Below are 18,281 nucleotides of genomic sequence, written 5' to 3'. Positions count from 1 at the left end.
GTGTTGGCTTGGTCTCTTTTCAGTAGGGTTTCTGTTTAAGTTTATATTTGTACTTTGAGTGGCAGAAACTGGACGTTTAAACCACATTTAAACTTCTCTGCTCTCACGCTAACTCATTTTCACACACTCTCAAAGACAGTTATAGCTGACTCAGGTTGGTACTGTACTCGGCCTGCCCTGCAGTTATTATAAGTACCCCCTGGTAACTGCAGCAGTAAACCCTGGGTCCTTGTTATAATTGCAGGTTTATTACCACAAGGACTAATAATATAAATATTAACAACATTAACACTGTATATTGCGCTATATTACAATTATTACAATCATATTTACTGCAATATATATTATACTATATCACAGTATTCATTTCACCTTCTATTATTATACATACATTTTATGAAAAAGTATCGTATTAGTATTATTGTTGCAACACTATCATTCGTCATTTCTAAGCAGTAGCTGTATAAACATATAAATGAATGTGTGCTTATAACACATTTGAATGTAGTTACAAGGCCAATATAAGGGTATTTTAAGTGTTTTCATTTTATATTGTCATTCATGATATGTTTATATACCAGCATCATGTTATGAATGCTTCACAGGAGGAGTTAAAGTTATTGACAACTACATCATTAAACACTTAAACATCATATATCTGCATACTACATTATAGTGTGTTATATATATATTCATTAAATGTTAAATTCTTAGAAATGCTAAATAGGTAATTCAGTGTTACCATCATTGTGTAGTGGGTATACCACGCATCCTCCTCACCAGAGTGCATAATTTCTCTGTGTGTACACTGGATGGCAGTGTGATGCCACAGTGGCTCTGACTTCAGTCTAGCTCAGGAAAAGATGTAAGGTTATGTAAAAAATGATGGATGGCTTGAAATTTGCATGACATCTTGATAAAAATGTCCATCCCAGACAGGGAGGTATCATCCACTGCTGTGAACAGGGAGAAAATGTCCAGACACCATCTATGCATCTGCACACATACATCTACATGAACATCTCAGTTGAATCTGGAGGGTATTCAGCTCCTGGTGTATTTAGGACAGCAGGAAAAACAGTCTTAGCTTAACGTCAGTGCCATTTTTCCAGGCGCAGACATGGATACATATTCTTACTAATTAACCCACAAACAGGAAGATCTGTCTCTTAAATTAAAGGAGTGAAGCAGTGTGATTTCTATTCAGTGGATATTACAGAGCCTCTGCTTAATATGTAAGGCTTTTAAAACACACAGTATGAACACTTCAAACAGTGTGATTTTCTTCACTGTTTTATTATTAGGTGGGACTGACTTACAGTATTAAATGTAATTGCATTTTTTCCATGACAACCTGCTCACCATGTGCATCACTAAACCCAACATTGCATAATAGATTGTTTCAACACACCCTTCCTTTAATTCTCACTTCCCATTCCTTCACCCTTTCTTCTCATTTCCTTGGACTCACACTGTATCTTCACCTCTGTCACTTCTTGCTCCCTTTCTTCCCTCCATCTGTCCAATGCTGGCAGTCGGCGGAGCCTATCTTTACCAAGCTGTTGCTTGTGTTGCCTTCTTTCCTGCTTGACATGCTGTCGTGCCAAGCCTGGAACTGTTCATTATCTTCTCCAAAAAATAACTACAGGGAAACGCCTGCATCATTGAAACTGACAGTCTCATTTCCTGCTTCTTTTCTCTTAAACACAATGTGCACATTGACATTTCTAATTATAAAATTCACAAAGATCCATACAGCAGGAATAGACAGCCCGCCTATTTTCATTCCAGTCAAAGATTACACCAGATGATTTCACTTATTAGAACAACCAGAGAGTCAGAGAGGAGGAACTGATCAGCGGAAGCACCTGCTGTACTCACAGACCTCCATGTGATTGTTCATCTCTGCAATACAGCAATCTGTGTTTGTTCTGCATAAATCACACATAACATGACTGTGCTTTAGCCAGGCTCCATTATAGGTGAGATTCTTGATGAAATTCACAACAATACTGTAAAAAAAAAAGAAGACCAAAATGCTGCACCTTCTCCAACAGTTTGCACTTGCGATAACATTTAGAATACAGAGGCAGCTTAAAAGACGAAAGAAAAAGATGGGTGCAGTGGTTCTAAAAATAGATGGAGGTGATGCAAGCAAGGGTCTCCCGTTGAGTTGATACGCTTGGCTTGCCTGCAGCCGTCTGTTGTAGTTCAGGGAGGGACGAAACCTCGGCCCCTGTCTGCAGGAGCTCGGCTGGCTCAGGGCTCGCCTGTTTCCTGCCCAGCTCTGCTGCTCTGTGTCTCTCTATTGGTTTAATAACACGATTCTATGTTTGCCATAGAGTAGCGTGGAATTAATATTTAGAGAGACATAAAGAGACAGCTCAGGCACTAAGACCCTTCTTTGTGTGTCAAGTCTCAGAGGTGCTCTCTCTGCTTCACCGCCTCACTGTTTTATCTCCTTCCTGCTTCCATTTTTGACTCCTGTACTTAATAGGCATATCTGGCACAGACGGTTTGGAGTAAATTGCATTGTCATCTTTTTCCATTTTGAGTTTCAGCTGGCTTTGGTGCATGTAATGCTAAGGAGGCAGGCTGTGATGAACAGAGGGGGAATCAGGCATAACATAAGACATTTAAAGTCAAAACCCGTGTATTTCCTGACGTGCAAGACAGACTATTCTGTTACAGATTAAATTAAAGAAAAACAATCTCTGTCACTATCATGTTGATGTTGCAAGAATTGCCTTTGTATGCAATTACTGTACATGTCTGATGGACTGAACCTGAAACACACACAGCTGTTGAGCTGAAGTGCATGAACAACGCAGGAGCTAATTAATGAGAAAATCTGTCATCATCCTTGAAACTGGGCTGAAAGATTCCTTCAGAGTGTAGCATGAGGCTGTGCGATTCATTTACCTTCATGCTGACTAATGTGTTGCTCAGACAGAGCTCCACTATACATTTTTAATTGCTCTCAAAAGGTAAAAACAACTGAAGCAAATTGCCAGCTCTATCAGCAAATGGTGGAACATGTTAAACTGGAATGGTGTCATTACCGTTTTTAATTATTTAGATAGCAGTTTAATTACACTTTATGTGTATTCGAGATACACCATATGGCCATATGTATGTGGACACCCCTGTTCACATTTTAGGGTGGGGCTGTTTTTCCTGTGTGCTAGGAGCCAATTAAAGGACATTTTAAGACTACAACGGAATTTAAGACGGAATTTATTGTGCTTACAACTTTGTGGCAATAGGGGAATGTCCTTTCCTGTTTCAATGTGGTAATGTTCCAATAAGCAAAGGAAATGGTTTGCCCAGTTTGGAGTTAATTATCATTTCATTTTCTGATTATTTACTCAGTCAGCTGGTTTATTGTTTGGTTAATAAAATGTCAGAAAATTGTGAAAATGTCCAAAGACCAAGTTGACCTATTTAAATGTCTTTTTTGTTCGACCAACAGTTTAAAATCCAAAGATATTCACTTTACTATCATAGACTAAAATTAATATCCATGCTAGCAGCTCTGTGAGGGTATACTTGGGCATGGTGGTGCTTTGCAAAATGACAACGATAATGCTGATGTTTAGCAGGGATAATGTTTATTATGTTCACCCTCTGTTATGATGATAGCCCTTGCTAATTAGTACTAAAGTACAGCCCAAAATGATGGGAATGTCATTAGTTTTGCAGGTTAGGTCTTAAACCAAAATATTGAAAAATGTGTTTTTGGCACTAGATGAAAAATTAAGGGATCATCAAAGTTATTTGAATTTATCCTCTAGGGACCTTTAATATCAGCAGCAAATTCCATGGCAAGCCACCCTACAGTTGTCAAGATATATTTAACTCAAAACCACAAATGTCAATCACATGGTGGCGCTAAAGGAAAAGTCAGGAGATCAGCAAAGTAAGAAGGATTCATCCTCTTATTACCATGAATATCTGTACAAAATTTTATGCCGAGTAATCCAATAGCTGTTAAATATTTCAGTCAGGACCAAAGCGGGGCCCTCACAAGAGCCACGCCACTAACATGGCTAAAAAGGACAATTAATCAATAATCAAAATTGTTGCAGATTAATAATGAGATTTTGAACAATCACATGAAGGTGTAACATTTGGTTGCCCACATAAAGTGGGTGTCCACATACCTTTGGAAACGTAGTGTATAGTGCCAATGCCAATGGCTATGACTCAAACACATAAAGAAATACTATTGAATCTCTGGACACAGGTGTAGTAAAAATTACTCTTTAATATGGAACAAAATCAGAGCTCAGCTCCATGGCTCCGTCCACCCAACACACTCTGTAACACTGATGGGTGGAGGAGAACGAGAAAATCAACCAGTAAGATCACAGTCCGCTCGGCCAAAAAACAGGAGAGGCTAAAAAACATGGAACGCAAAACCAAAGTGCTACTGGGTCTGACCTTGAGACGCCCTCGTTCCCTTCCCTCCTGACCCAGGATGTGACCACAGGGACATGCCTCTCCGCTGCCTCCCAGGGCTCTCCCACCTCCTCACCTACCTCACCCTTCTCACCCCGCTGGAGGTCAGTGGCTCCTCAAACCAGTCGGTGACCCACTGTCCTCTCAGAGCCAGGCAAAGTCAGCGTGAAGGCGGGTTTTGGAGGAGCAGAGAAGTGTGTAGTGAAGGTCTCTATGCTGAGTGTGCTGTCAGTTTGCGGATCTCAGTTGGACGTGAACACAGACAAGACGTCTTGGTTATTATCATGGCTCCAGTGGAAATGTCTGTGGTTCAGTCCTTCTGCTGTTTTACTGCCAGAAATCTAATCTAATCTTTAAAATGTTGCTCACTTGAGATTTAGATGGAATGTTTGAAGTTTTTTTTTTTTTAGAAAATGAGACGAAGCAGGAGGGAGAGGACGTCTGCTGAGGCCACCCAGCAAGAACCCGTTACTATCCTAGCACAGGGACATCAACAGAAGTACTACACAGATATGTACAGAGCAACCAAGCAACACATCGGAATACTAGAGAATTAAATCTGGTGAGGGAAAGGGAAGGTAATAATAGTCCACTACAAATGTACAAATCCCACTACTTTGTGTAGTTGGTCCAATCTTTAAGGCTATTCTCTTGCTCTTGCTACAAATGAGGCGGCAGTGAAGCCACCACAACATAGATTTGAGTCACAGGTCTGTGCTTGACATCTGAATATGGCTGCTTTGTGTTTCTGCGTGCTGAGCTAGCAGCTGCCCTTCTCCTCAGAGATGGGACAGACAACAGGCTAAAAGTAAACGGTAACAGGCAAAAAAAAAACATGAAAGTATGACCAGGGATGAGGTGCATTGATCTGCTCTTTGTGCTAAATCATTCTCTGATCCACAGAGCTCTGTAGGAAAAACAAGGTGCTCTAAAGTAATGTGGAGGGTGATGGGTGAGAGCTGCTAATGGACAAAGAATCGCAGATAGATGAGGAAGCATGGATTACTGGGAAATTAGACTCTGGTGGTGTATGCATTACCAGCTGAATGGGAGAGTAAATGAACAATCGAGCAGTGGAAGTAGAAATCTATACTTAGTGGAGGATTAAAATGAAGCGTTGTAATGAAGAAGCAGAGTGGACACGAGGAGACACACAAAGAGAGAGAGAGAGAGAGAGGGCATCTGCCAGCTTCAGCGAACACAGTCATCCTGCACCTTAACACACACTGCGTCACATGACAAACTACATCAGAGGGGAGGGAGGAGGAGGGAGGAGGGAGGCACTGCACAGAGAGCACTAGCACTACCATGGACGGACACACACCTAACACCCACACACACACACCCACACGCACGCACAAGCACACACACAAACACATACACACTACAGCACAGGGTCCCAGTCTGCGTTCCAATGCACTCTCCTGGCTGCCTGAACCTCGCTGTGTCTTGTCAAGAAAAAACCCACAACAAACGAACCGATTAACAAACGAAACGGACATAAAGAAGAACAACACACACTTTGGATCCCACTGGCAATAATAAAAAAATAAACCAGAAACGAAACCTAGAATATAAAAAGAGCCAGTGGCACCGGGTTTTACATAAAGCATTTTCTCAATGACTGGCTTTTGAACAGCTCTACGCTTTTTCTTTTAGTCTACCAAGTATATACTATTAACCTTACCAGGCAGCTAAAATCTATACAGTACTGTCATTTTTCATATATTTATAGATATTTATACACTATACAAAGTTGGCAAAAATACATAAATAAATACATTAAATTAGATTGTACACATCACAATTGTGTGTTTTAAGTTAGAGCACTCTTTGTTGAAGAGGTGGGCCATGGCAAGTTGAGAAAGGAGGTTAAGAAACAGGAGTGTTACCCTCGACATCCCTTAAAGCAAAGGAGTCACCATCAATCTCGGTGAGTAAGATTTCAACGTATGGTGTCAGATCAGTTAGGTGTATTGCTTATTACCTACCTGATTTAAAATGTCCATATTATGGCAGGAGTTAGAGGAGCTGCTCTAACCGATTCACAAAGTCTATTTACAAATAGCGAGGAAAGAAAAGTACACATATTCTGAAAGGTCTGCATTTAGAGAAAAAAGTTCAAATTTATTTTCAGACGATTGTGTGTGTGTGTGTATTTTCCGACTCCCCCTGGGACTCCCTCTAAAGGATGGTATTACAGGTGAAGGCAGGACTGTATCCACTGTCCTTCCTGCAGACGGCTGCTGGGAGTATCTGCTGTACCATATCATGTCTGTGGCAGAGACCGTCCTAAAAGTAATACGAAACCGATAAGCTCCATCGCTGCACTGTACACAGGCCCAGCCAGATACATAAGGCTGTGGCATATTGAAAATAGGGAAGTGGGTGTACAGACACCTACAGAGAAAGTAACTGGCACTGTGTGTTTATTTCTTTTTTGGATGCAGCAGTGGGATGAATACATGTGTTGAGAAGGCACAGGGCATATTTTGGACATTTGGAAAAATCAATCTTATTCTCCCTCACTTTTCTTGAATGATTAAAAACTGTTATTTCCACAACATCTGCCATATGGCGGTTTATAGTTTGGCTCTTGCACTAATCTGGGGCTTTTCTTGCTGGAGTTTGGGAGTTCTTACAAATATCTGACTATGCAGGAGACAAGCATATTATGGGGCAAGTTCACTGCAGTCAGTTGTGCTTAATCATGAGTCCTAAACCCAAATAAGAGGCTGAATCACAAGCATGCAATTGTCAGGGTCAGACGGATGATGTGTGTCCTTATGCTTGGAATCCACTCACTCCTCCATACATGCTCATCCCCATGTATGGCCTCCAGCAGAGCAATAATGAGTCCAAATTCAATGAGGAAGGCATCATCAATGTCAGTACAGGGCCAATCCTGTCTAACACAATGGCATTACAGTAAATCCTCAAGCCTATATGCAGACAGGGTGAGATTTGATGCCAAGTGACTGGGGCAGACTGACTCCACAGGGGAGGCGAAACGGTCCTCTCACACAGCCAAGGAGCACTCTGTTTTTCATGTGTGTAATAAAAACACAATGATGTTTTATGGCAAAAGTAACACAGGCTACAATTTGTAGGGGGTTAAAAGCTATGCGGCAGTGTGCTACAGTGGGCCTGGGATGTGTTGGGTACCACTCCTTCCCTTTGTTTCTCTTGCCCCAACCTCACGACACCTCCAACAAAAATACATCGGACATCAAAAGCCCTTATTCAAGAAGGGCAGGTATAATCAGCTTCAGCATCGTCAACATCACCACTGTTATTCATGAATATCATTGTTTTCTTCATCATTTCAAGTGACAAATGAAAACTCGGCGCACAACAAATGTTAATTTTCACCAACGATATTTACATAAAGTTTTCAAAAACAGAAGGATTTTCTTATCACATTTTTATAAAGAAATAAAACCAACACAAGAACACCAAGCACGCACTTACATACACACTGACCAACAGTCAAATGTGAACGAAAAGAAAAAAGATATTATTACTTGTTGTTTTTCATTTTCATTTTGTTACCATTCACATAATGCTTACTTGAACCCTGATTGGGAGAAGTCACATTGGTTTTCACCAGATGCTTAAAACAATTGAAAGGGTGAGTTGGGGGAGGCTAGGTCCGTCTGCGCAGGGCGAGACTCACACAGGGGCTGACTGGACAAATGACAAAGGTGACCATGAAGACTTCTGGGCTGACTCAGCCATCATAATATGATTCAGCAGAATAGAACATCAACTGCAGTCCCTCCACGATGAGATTACTACAGCCTGATATTAATCCACACACACACACCTGAAGTTCCCCAAGACATAAAGCACAACGTACCCTTAATTTAATATTGCACAAACTACAGCAAAGCAGGCACCTTTCCAATAGAGTGAGTCATTGACGCTCATCTTAAGAACGCCATATCCATCAAGGATAACTCGCGTCACAGAGTAAGGAAGGGGCTGAGAGTATGACAAGGACAAACAATAGCATCAGGCTCAGAAGAATATCTTGCTAATCCCTTGGCAAACAGGTGTGACCTCTTCAGCCAATAAAGCTTACAGTTATTTAGAAAGTAAACTGAGAAGGGAAGGCTGCTGGTGACAATGATACATTTAGGAGAACACACCCATGAAAAAACACCTTAGAGAAGATGAAAGTCCAGGAGATGGATCTCCTCCTTCACTATATCCAGCTGGACAGACTGATAACAAGACCAAAGCTTTACTTAATCACAGCAGGGTTTGGAGCTAAATGCTAATGTCAGCATACTAATATGATCACAGTGACAATGCAAACATACTGATGTTTAGCAGGTATAGGCCTAATGTTTACCATGGCTGTGGTCAAAATTACTCCATATTTACTATATAGTGCACTATATTTACCTACCACTATTTCATTTGAGTGTCCGAATATTCAGTGTGTGTACATTTACCCGCTATATAGTGCCCTGAAAAAGTCCACAGAGGTAAAAAAAAAATGAGTCCATGGCATGTCCACTATTTTCTGCTAACAATCCCACAATATAGTGCACTGCATTTTATAAATGCAAAACTTACCTTTATATAGCTGTCAGTGATGACTCAAAATTATTATAAGAGTCTGAAACATCAATTTACTGCTCACTACTGAGTGTCTCTTAATAGGGAGTAGTGAATGAGTGAATGAGGGGGTGACTTTGGACACCACTTTAATTTAGCGTGTTAGCATGCTAACATTTGCCAATTAGCACTAAACATAAAGTACGGCTGAGACTGATGGGAATGTCATTACGTATATTTAGTCATAAACCGCAGTGTTGGACAAATTAAAGTTTTGACCTGATGATGACGCTAGATGAAGAGTTAAAGGATCTCTAAAGATATTATAGTTCATCCCCTGGGGCAAATGATTGTCTGTACAAAAATGAAAAGAAAATGGTGCAGAATCCTCAGGGGTGATTACTCCTTGAGATATTTCAGTCTGGACCAAAGAGGTGGACCAAATGACAGACTACCACTGCCATCCCTAGAGCCATGGAGCTAGTGTGCCTGAAAACACAAACTGGCTGTTAATTTTAAAGAAAATTTGCATAAAACCGCTGTGAGAGAACTGTTGTTGTGATTTGGCGCTATATAAATAAAACTGAATTGAATTGAATTGAATAAAACCTGAAAAGAAATTAGAAAGTGTTCCAATACCGTCCAATAGAATGGACACTCACAAGAGACACATCAAATAAACTGGGTAAAAAATTTATTAATTTCATAAAAAAGACGTTAAGAGCCTCTATTCAGTGGCAAAGTTGTGGGCAGAGTTAGCAGTGTCTGTCATCTTGAATTAATCCTTAGTAATCAAACAGTAATTATCCACACCTGCACCTACCAGTTGGCTTTGCTGGGGAATGAAGCTCTGATGAAAGACACACAAAACGCAAGGAGAGCGAGTACACTGAGTGGAGTTAGTCTGAAAAAAAGTCTTGACTGGGAGCATCTGCAACACTGCTATGCTATATTCATGAGCTCAGGATAGTTGAAGGTCATTGCTGACAGTGTTGGTGCCAACAAAACACGATATGTTTAGAGGTGTGAGGCAGGTGGTAGTATAATAAAACTAGGATTTGGAAATTGCTTTCTCCTTTATACTGTTTGGCTCTAAGCTTACCATCCATTTTAATGGGGCTGCTGTTTGACTGCTGGCGATGAGAGAACATAATGTTTGGGACTCCTGGTTATTTTATGGAGTCTGCAGCTTTCAGGATACTCGGATGAATTATTTGCCACAGTGATACACTGTGTTTCCTAAAGTAAATCTAATTTTCTTGCCATTTTTAGAGGTAATAGTGACCTCGTGCATAAATAGTCTCTTTTAATCTATATAGATTAAGATAAATCCTAGATACCTGCTAAAATAATTTTTATTTTTCTGTTTGCTTATAAACATGATTTTAAACTTTTGACATGTTTTAGACATCTGGTACAGAAAATGAAGCATTACTTCTGTTTGGGCTCACAGAGACTAATGGGGAGATGGACTTATCGACTAATAAATTCTCCATTATGTCCACCAGCTAGTTGCTAACTTTGTCTACAGTGGGTATTTTGAAAACAGTTGCCTGTTGCAGACAAAAAAGCTGATTATTTGGCTGATTATTTGATGAACATCCTATTCAAGAACTTACTTTAAAAAATGTTTTATCATGCATTGGATTTACACTTAAGATGTAGTCTGTGCTCTAAAGCACTCAGTGTTATAATTTTTATAAAGCCCAACGCTGTAGCCCTCCAGTCTGCCTTCGAGGATCAGCCGAGTCACACAATGTCTCATGTTACTAAAAATAAAGCCATCTCCCCTAGTTTACTGGGTCTCTGATGACTAAGCTTTGTAAACCCCTGTAGCACAGCAATTTATCACTCATTGAGCAACATAGATTCTTGGTGAAAGGAACTGGCTGAGGTATTATGTTGACTCATTACCTGCACACCTGCACATTCAAACCACGTTTGGTTTTCACAGCTTCGCCTACTGATTATTTTTCTCATTTTGATTGACGAGCCTTTATCCCCGTCCATCTTCATGGTTACTAATGAGGGCGCTCCATGTTTTGTACTATTCTTAGCAAGTATTACCTCTGCAAATAGTGAGTCCCTCAGGTCCAAGGAAGCAGATATTGCTCCTTTCTGACCACCTAATGGGAGTGTAATGTGCTGTGACACTGCAGGCAGTGGCTGTCAAAACAGTGGGCCCTGTTCCACGGCTGGCCAATTGTTCTGAAGGGTGCTGGACTGGATCAGTGCATCACAGCAGCCAGCACCGAGTCCCACATGAAACACACTGCCCAGAACACAGTGTGCTTTCCGGGCCGGTTTATAGAGACACTAGAGGAGGACTAACCTGGTAGTTTCAGACTGCAATTCACATAATCTTTCAGTCTTTCTAGTGGTGATCAAGTTATCATCAACATAAATCAAAACAAGCACAAAAGCATAAGATGTTATGAAATTACTGCATGATAAGAGAAAATAAAATCCACAGCAGGCCCCATAGTATTTTAGACAAGGATTTTGATTGGGCCAGAGTTAGTAGGAGCTAAAAATGCTGCATTGACAGAAGCAGTGATGCTTCAACAATAACCCCCCCCCCATATATATATGTATTTGTATGATATATTTTCTTGCTAAGTCAGTCTAACCTGATAGATGTTTGAAAGGTGGATCCTCATTTATGAGCTGCTCCGGCAAAACAAATCCTGAATATCTGACAGGATTATGCTTCACAGGACTTTATGAATGTAAAAACACAGACAGACAGTTACAGTAGAGGGTACACTGAGAAAGAGTCTGTGTGAGCAGCTCTTAATGGCTGACAGTATTCACATTGCTGCGTTATGACTGTTATATTTACGTTACAGAAATATCGAGCTGAGCTCAATGTGCCTGACAAGCATGGCAGCTACCAGCACACTCTGTGGTGCTCTCAAGCACTCAGGGAAGAGATAATGTCTAATCTGCTTCTACAGTAGCTCACAGTGGCAGATCAGACCGCCATCTAATATCACACCAACTGTCTGTGATACACAGCCGTTCATAGTTTCTGTGAATGACAAAAACTCAGAAAAGGCCTCGTGACCTTATTTTTTTTTCAACGTTAAAGCCAATGTGCAGATCTGTCTTACTGTTTCCAGATATCCACATATTGTCAGTATCATGGACGCGTACAGAATCATCCAGACTCTTGGTACGAGCTCTGACCATGCCTGCTGTTGATTGAACACATTGAGTAATAGCACTGCCTCCATGTGACAAGCAGACGATCCTGATCTCTCCATCCACGCCTGACATTTCAGACACTAGCAGCCTGCCACTAGGAGTCTGGTAGCTGACATACAAACACACACACACTCACACGTACGCAGGTACACTGAAGAACAAAGAAGAACAAAAAGAGGAGGATGAGAGCCCTACATCCATCCTCTGCGTCCTCCACGTCGTCTCCAAACCCTGAAATCACAGAGCAGACGTCTCCTCTCCCCAACTGCTGCTCACCCTTTCAGATACTCCTCCCTTAATTTTCACCAGTACTGTAATCATCATTAATAACATACTGTCATAATCATTATTATTGTTATTACATTTTCAAAAAGTGCAGATAGAACCTCCCCATGCCCTCCTTCAGAAGGCAGGGCAGTAAAGGAGGATGGGGAAACAATGGCAGTAAGAAGAGCAAGAAGAGCACAAGATGAGAAAGAGAAAAGAGAAGAAGATTTCTGCCGAGTCTGAATTGTGTTGCTCCTGTGTGTACACACCCACACACACACACACACACACACCCACGCACACACACGCAGAAACAGGCACACATTAACGCAGCACACCATACAGTCAAAACTGCTGGAGAACGATCCCCATCAGCACAAAACAGGAGCACAGGGCAGCACAAAGAATTCATAGCATCAATAAACAGACAGAAGTGTGCACACACAACCAAATGCATGTACACAAACAGCACAACCTTTGCCTTTAGCTTCTGTTTTCATCTTAACATTGGAAAAAATGGTTTAAATTGGTTTCCTCAGTTGGTGATGCTGTGAAAAATGACATCATCGTACCACGGGGGATTTGTTTGGTGGAGTTTTGTTATTTTTTTTTCATCTTCTTTTTTCTCTCTCCATGTCAGGGCTGTTTGTCTGGAAAAATCAGGAGCGATCCATTTCACAAGTTTTATTGTGTTCCCGCTTTCCCGGCGTCGGAAAGTTCAGTTTATTTATTTATTTTTTTAATCTCTATTTTTGTTGGAGCTACAGCACAGCACCCACATCACACAGACGACAAGTGGGGGTGGGGGTCCATAAAGTGTGTGTGTGTGTTTGGGGGGAGGGGGGTTCAATAATATTGTGCCAGAGAACGAGAAAGTGGGAACAATAAGGAAAAAAGAGATAAAGAAGAGTATAGAGAAGAAAAAAGACAAGGGAGAGAAGAGACAGCAGTATCAACAATTCCATCTTGAGTTCAGCTGGTTTCATCACAAACCGAATATTGATTGCTTTCGACAACTTCAGCTGAACATTCAACCACTTTTGAGTAAAAAGAGGGTCTGAAATGGGGAGAGGATATAGTACACTTGAGACAGATGACAAGGACAAGGCGACAAATGAATAGACAGAAGATGGGAAACAGCAGACAGGTTATGGATAACATACTGTATACTAGTCATGTGTATAGGGGGAGTTCTGCCAATTTATACGTCTAATACATTAATATGTATATGTACATATAGTACATACTGTATAGTATTGTGTACCTGGAATAGTCATACAATAGGATTATATTTGATTAGATCGTTACTTAATATTCTCTGTGATCCCACGGGACTGGCACCTTAATTGGGGTCAGAGGTTGCAGTGCAGTTCAGAACCAAGGGGTCGACAAAGAAACTGAATATCAGACCTCCATAGGCAAAGTGCATAAGGACAGACAGACATACAGACAGTCAGAAACAGGGGGACCACTGGCAAAGTGGGGAGACACAGAAATTAAGACACGGCTGTATGAAGGGGAGGGAACAGGTGAAGAGAGAAGAGTCGGAGAGAAATAGAGATTTTTAAAGAAAAGAGTTTAAAGGTTTAAGAGAGCAGATGGCTAATTGTACCCGTGTTTCGCAGCCTGGCAGCAAGTCAGTCTTGTGCATAAGGACGGGAGTGGGAAGAGGGGAGTGAGGAGGGGGCATAGGAGACGGGAAAGGGGCCATGGAGGAAGCTGGGCGGTGCGATCAGGCCTTGAGAGCGTGCCACTGGGCGACGTTAGTACGTGGCCGAGCGAGCATGTCTTTCCAGTGCTTCACCTCCCCTGGTCCACTCTTCCACGATAGGTAGATCTGAGAGAGGGGAAGAAGAGAAGGTGTGATAATGTACTAGATGTGCTATAGATGCAAAATAATCTTTAACCCTTTTCAGACACAGAATATTTAACATTGCTGGCTTCATCTCTGTAATGGTCTTTTGTCATTCAGACATGTCACTTACGTTAACGATCCTTACGGCTTTATTCAGACACAGCAGTCTTTCTCACACTCTTGTTTTTGCACATTTCAACAAACTAATCATAATGTGTAAATTAGTGAGTGTTACCTTTAGACAGAGCCAGGCTAGCTGTTTCCCCCCTGCTTTTAGTCTTTATGCTAAGCTAGGCTAACAGTCAGATAATCAAATTTTAAGTTAACGTTACTCTTGGATGGTTTCACCTCATTGATTTGCTTGTTCACTGCTTATAAATAATTCCTCAGCATGGTTTCTGTTGTCACAGGGCGAGCAGTGGCGGCAAGTTGACCGACCATGGTGGCGACCGCTTGCTGTCTGAAAGTGCCTTTACTCAGATATGACACCAACATGTTAAATTGTCGTCTCATTTATGTAACAGGGAGCTTAAGGGGCTTATATGTTGTACCCAAGGGCGACCATACAAACACTACTCTGATGCGTTACCTTGCCGATAACATCGTTGCGGCTGAGCCTGTCCTTGTCCATGACGGTGATGATGATGGTGGTCTCTCTCAGCACATGGGCGGGCACGTCGAAGGGGAAGGATTCGTTGAAGACGGGGTTCAGACAGCGCTTCATTGTCACTGTCTTTTTCTTCTCTACACGCTTGTCCTTGTGCATCAACCACACCTTCACATATGGATCTGCAATGTGGATGCAGAGTACAGCGGTTTACATGAGAGCGAGGATGAAGATGCCCGTGCAAGGTGATTTTTGGGGTCAGGTTTGCAATTACCCTGTTAATTGTTAAAGTCAGGGAAGGCAGCAGGGAAGCAGTTACCTAGTTTGAGCTCAAGGTCAACTTATCCCCTGAGCAAGGAAATATACAAATGAGGAAGTATTTATGGAAATAGGGCCTGGGATTTGTACTACCAATTCTGGAGCATTAACATATTCTGTAATACTAACAGACACCACTTGTGCTAATGCAAGAATATATGCCACAAAAAGCATTTCGCAGTGAGACTTTAGAAACTAGCACCAGGCAGACTGAGCTGACAGCGATTTGGCTGGGATGCTGAAGATCCTCATAGATATACAGAAAGAGGAGGGCAAGGGAGAGATGCTTGACGTAATGTCACCTTGCTGCTACAGCTATGTAGGGTGCGACACAACTCTGGAGGCAGACGGCGACCGTCCCCCCGCCCGGACAGGTCAGTAAATGTTTGAACATGGAGACAGAGCCGTGCGTGAATCCACAGAGCTTCCAATGTCACAAGAAGGGCTTCAGACTGGTGAACGAGGGTTAGAAAAAGAAAAGACTATACAAACAAGGAGGATTCTGTACCTGAGGTGCCCCCGATATCCATGGCTTTGAGATTGCGTGCTTTGATGATGTTCACAGTGATGGTGTTGGCAGTGGGATTATAGCAGAGAGACAACAGCAGGTCTCCTCGTCTCCCCTGAGGAACACACATACAAACACAATGGAGTATGAATCATGCAGTCTAATACCAAATTTCATCAGGGAATATCAAACTCCAGATTACTCACTAGCTTGTTGTGTAATCTTACACCACTGCCCTTTCTGCTCTAACCCCTTGTGCCAAACACAGATGGTCCAGTGACCAAGCTGGCTTAGCTGAGTCTGCTGCTCACCCTGAAATTACGTCAATCAAGCTCACATGCTGAAAGCTGTCAACAAATGGCCTCAGACCTGTTTTAATAAAACTGTAATTACAACATTTGAATGAAAACACTGGATTTGTCATCATTCCGCCAGATGGCCCTCTCTTACACTGCCATCACTGCAGGGCTTGAGCTCCTTCCAGAAGGTCTTTATCTGGCCCAGTTCCACCTTGTTAAGGGGAATTGACACCTCTCCAATAGGGTCATTCCTGCTGAAGCGGTCGTAGTCCAACACCTGAAGGTATAGAGTGCGCTCTCTCACCTTCTCATAAGGGAAGCCTGAAACAGAGACAGAAACAGAGAGGAGAGCTTAGTTACAAAGAGTGAAAAACATATTCTTGACTGTACAGGGAGGGCAATGTCAACTGCACCATGCCAACAGGGAGGAATTTGTCAAAGACCAAAGTGCATTTCAAATACTCCAGCCAGGACTCTCTCAAATGACTGAGAGGGATCATTATACTCTAGTCTCATTCATTTTTCAAGAGCATCGGCTATTGTTCTAATTTTGGAAGGGCCTTGAGCCTTTAGAACATTATTTTGGTCATCTGAGCACCATGGTCGTAATGAAACAAATTCAGATTGTACAGAGGTGAGACACTTCACTATTTCACAACTTAAAATCGGCAGTTTGCAGAGCTCAAGAATAGAACAAAACCTGTCTTTTGAGCCGGAGGTTTTATCAACCCAAAACTTTTCTAATTTCTCACGTTGTTAGTGGATTTTCACATAACTCCCACAATATTCTTTTTGCAATGAGAAACAATTCTTTGCCATTGCCATTAACTCTTGAAAGGATAATCGGGCACATTTTATGTGGATGTTCCATTAGTGTTGATGGTAAATGCAGCCCATTAAAGCAATAAACTACTCAGTGCGTGCAATATTGTTCGAAAATGCATAGTTCGCCAAGTAGTTCTTCCTGGATCCAGCATCTTCATTTGACATCACAGTGACATAGGTGGTGGCACAGTGATATTTTTTCCCCCACCAGATTTTTGACACCTCTCAATTGACGAATACCAGCTGTGCGTCAAGCCCTGCTCCCTACTCTGCCTCTGATTGGCTAACCCTAACCCTTAACCCACTCTACTCCTAATCTTGACAAACCTAACTAGTCGAGGCAACGAGTACTAGCCAATCAGAGGCAAAGTTGTTGAAAATCTGGTGGGAATAGATTTTGCTCTCTCCGCTTGTATAACAGTCTAGCTACGTTTCCAACAGCAAAAATGGCATCCCAAAATTTTAGTGCAGAGGATATTATGACGAGTTTTGGCTGACTTGGATATTTAGCTGGATTTATTTAAGCCAGAGAAGAAATGCAGCGGAGAGAGGCAGAGGCTGCATTAGCTGTGCAAGTGGCTGCTCAGAGCAAACACAGGCTGGTGGTGCCTTTGCTCAAATTGCCCTCCGATGCCAACAGAAACTCAATTGACTCTCTTAGGGTTGGCGTCGACGACACCATCCAACAAAAACTTTGCAGCAGAATTATTCATGAATGAATGAATAATTCTGCTGCAAAGTTTTTGTTGGATGGTGTCGTCGACGCCAACCCTAAGAGAGCCAATTGAGTGTGCATTACTATGCTTGAAAGTTTTACTCCTCACTTGGACAGAGGTGTGCTGGAGACTTTCTTCTGGGTTCCAAAAATAAATTGGAAAAGACAGCCAAGACCAGAAGGGCCAAGAGGGAAGGAGACCGTTGAGTCAGCTAACGCTACGTTTTGGCCAATAGCTAACATTATCGGCTAGCAGACTGGGGTGATATATTGGTTTGATTTTGGAATACTAAGGGGCTGTCAAGAGAAACTGAGTGAACATTAAGCCTTGTTTGCTGTGAGATGGGCATGGGCATCAGAAGCTCACGCGCAATGCATCCTGGTTCATATAGGCACTGCTGGCATGGCTCCGCAAGCAGGAGACTTCTGCTTTCCCTGTCAGTATACCACACACTGAGGAATACATTTACCATCAACACTGACTGGACATCCACATAAAAAGTGCAGAATCTTCCCTTTGATCCAACAAGTGAGCCATCAGCATGCATTTCAGCAACACTTCAATTTCCTAAGATAGAAAAATAATAATTAAAAACATTTATGTGTCGATTCTTAAAGGAATAGTTAGTACACATTTCGATAAATGTGCTTAT

General features: G+C 41.8%; 1 protein-coding gene across 4 annotated transcripts in view; it reads right to left on the bottom strand.

Moving 5' to 3' along the window:
- Positions 1-4,856: 4,856 nt before the first annotated feature.
- Positions 4,857-18,281, bottom strand: part of syt7a (synaptotagmin VIIa) — a 79,052-nt gene continuing 65,627 nt past the window's right edge. For all 4 annotated transcript variants that reach the window (XM_038706451.1, XM_038706452.1, XM_038706449.1 and 1 more), the window contains 4 exons: positions 16,240-16,409; positions 15,790-15,904; positions 14,946-15,145; positions 4,857-14,338 (listed from right to left, as the gene is read on the bottom strand). In XM_038706451.1, coding sequence (XP_038562379.1) covers positions 14,234-14,338; positions 14,946-15,145; positions 15,790-15,904; positions 16,240-16,409 — 590 coding nt within the window. In that variant the 3' untranslated portion in view covers positions 4,857-14,233. The remainder of the gene's footprint in view (positions 14,339-14,945; positions 15,146-15,789; positions 15,905-16,239; positions 16,410-18,281) is intronic.

This window comes from Micropterus salmoides, unplaced genomic scaffold, assembly GCF_014851395.1.
Source record: "Micropterus salmoides isolate LMB-PRFRI ecotype aquatic unplaced genomic scaffold, ASM1485139v1 Ms_hic_scaffold_8, whole genome shotgun sequence".
Taxonomy (NCBI): Eukaryota; Metazoa; Chordata; class Actinopteri; order Centrarchiformes; family Centrarchidae; genus Micropterus; species Micropterus salmoides.
Note: the sequence above shows the minus strand (reverse complement) of the source record. Positions and strands in the feature narration are given on the sequence as shown.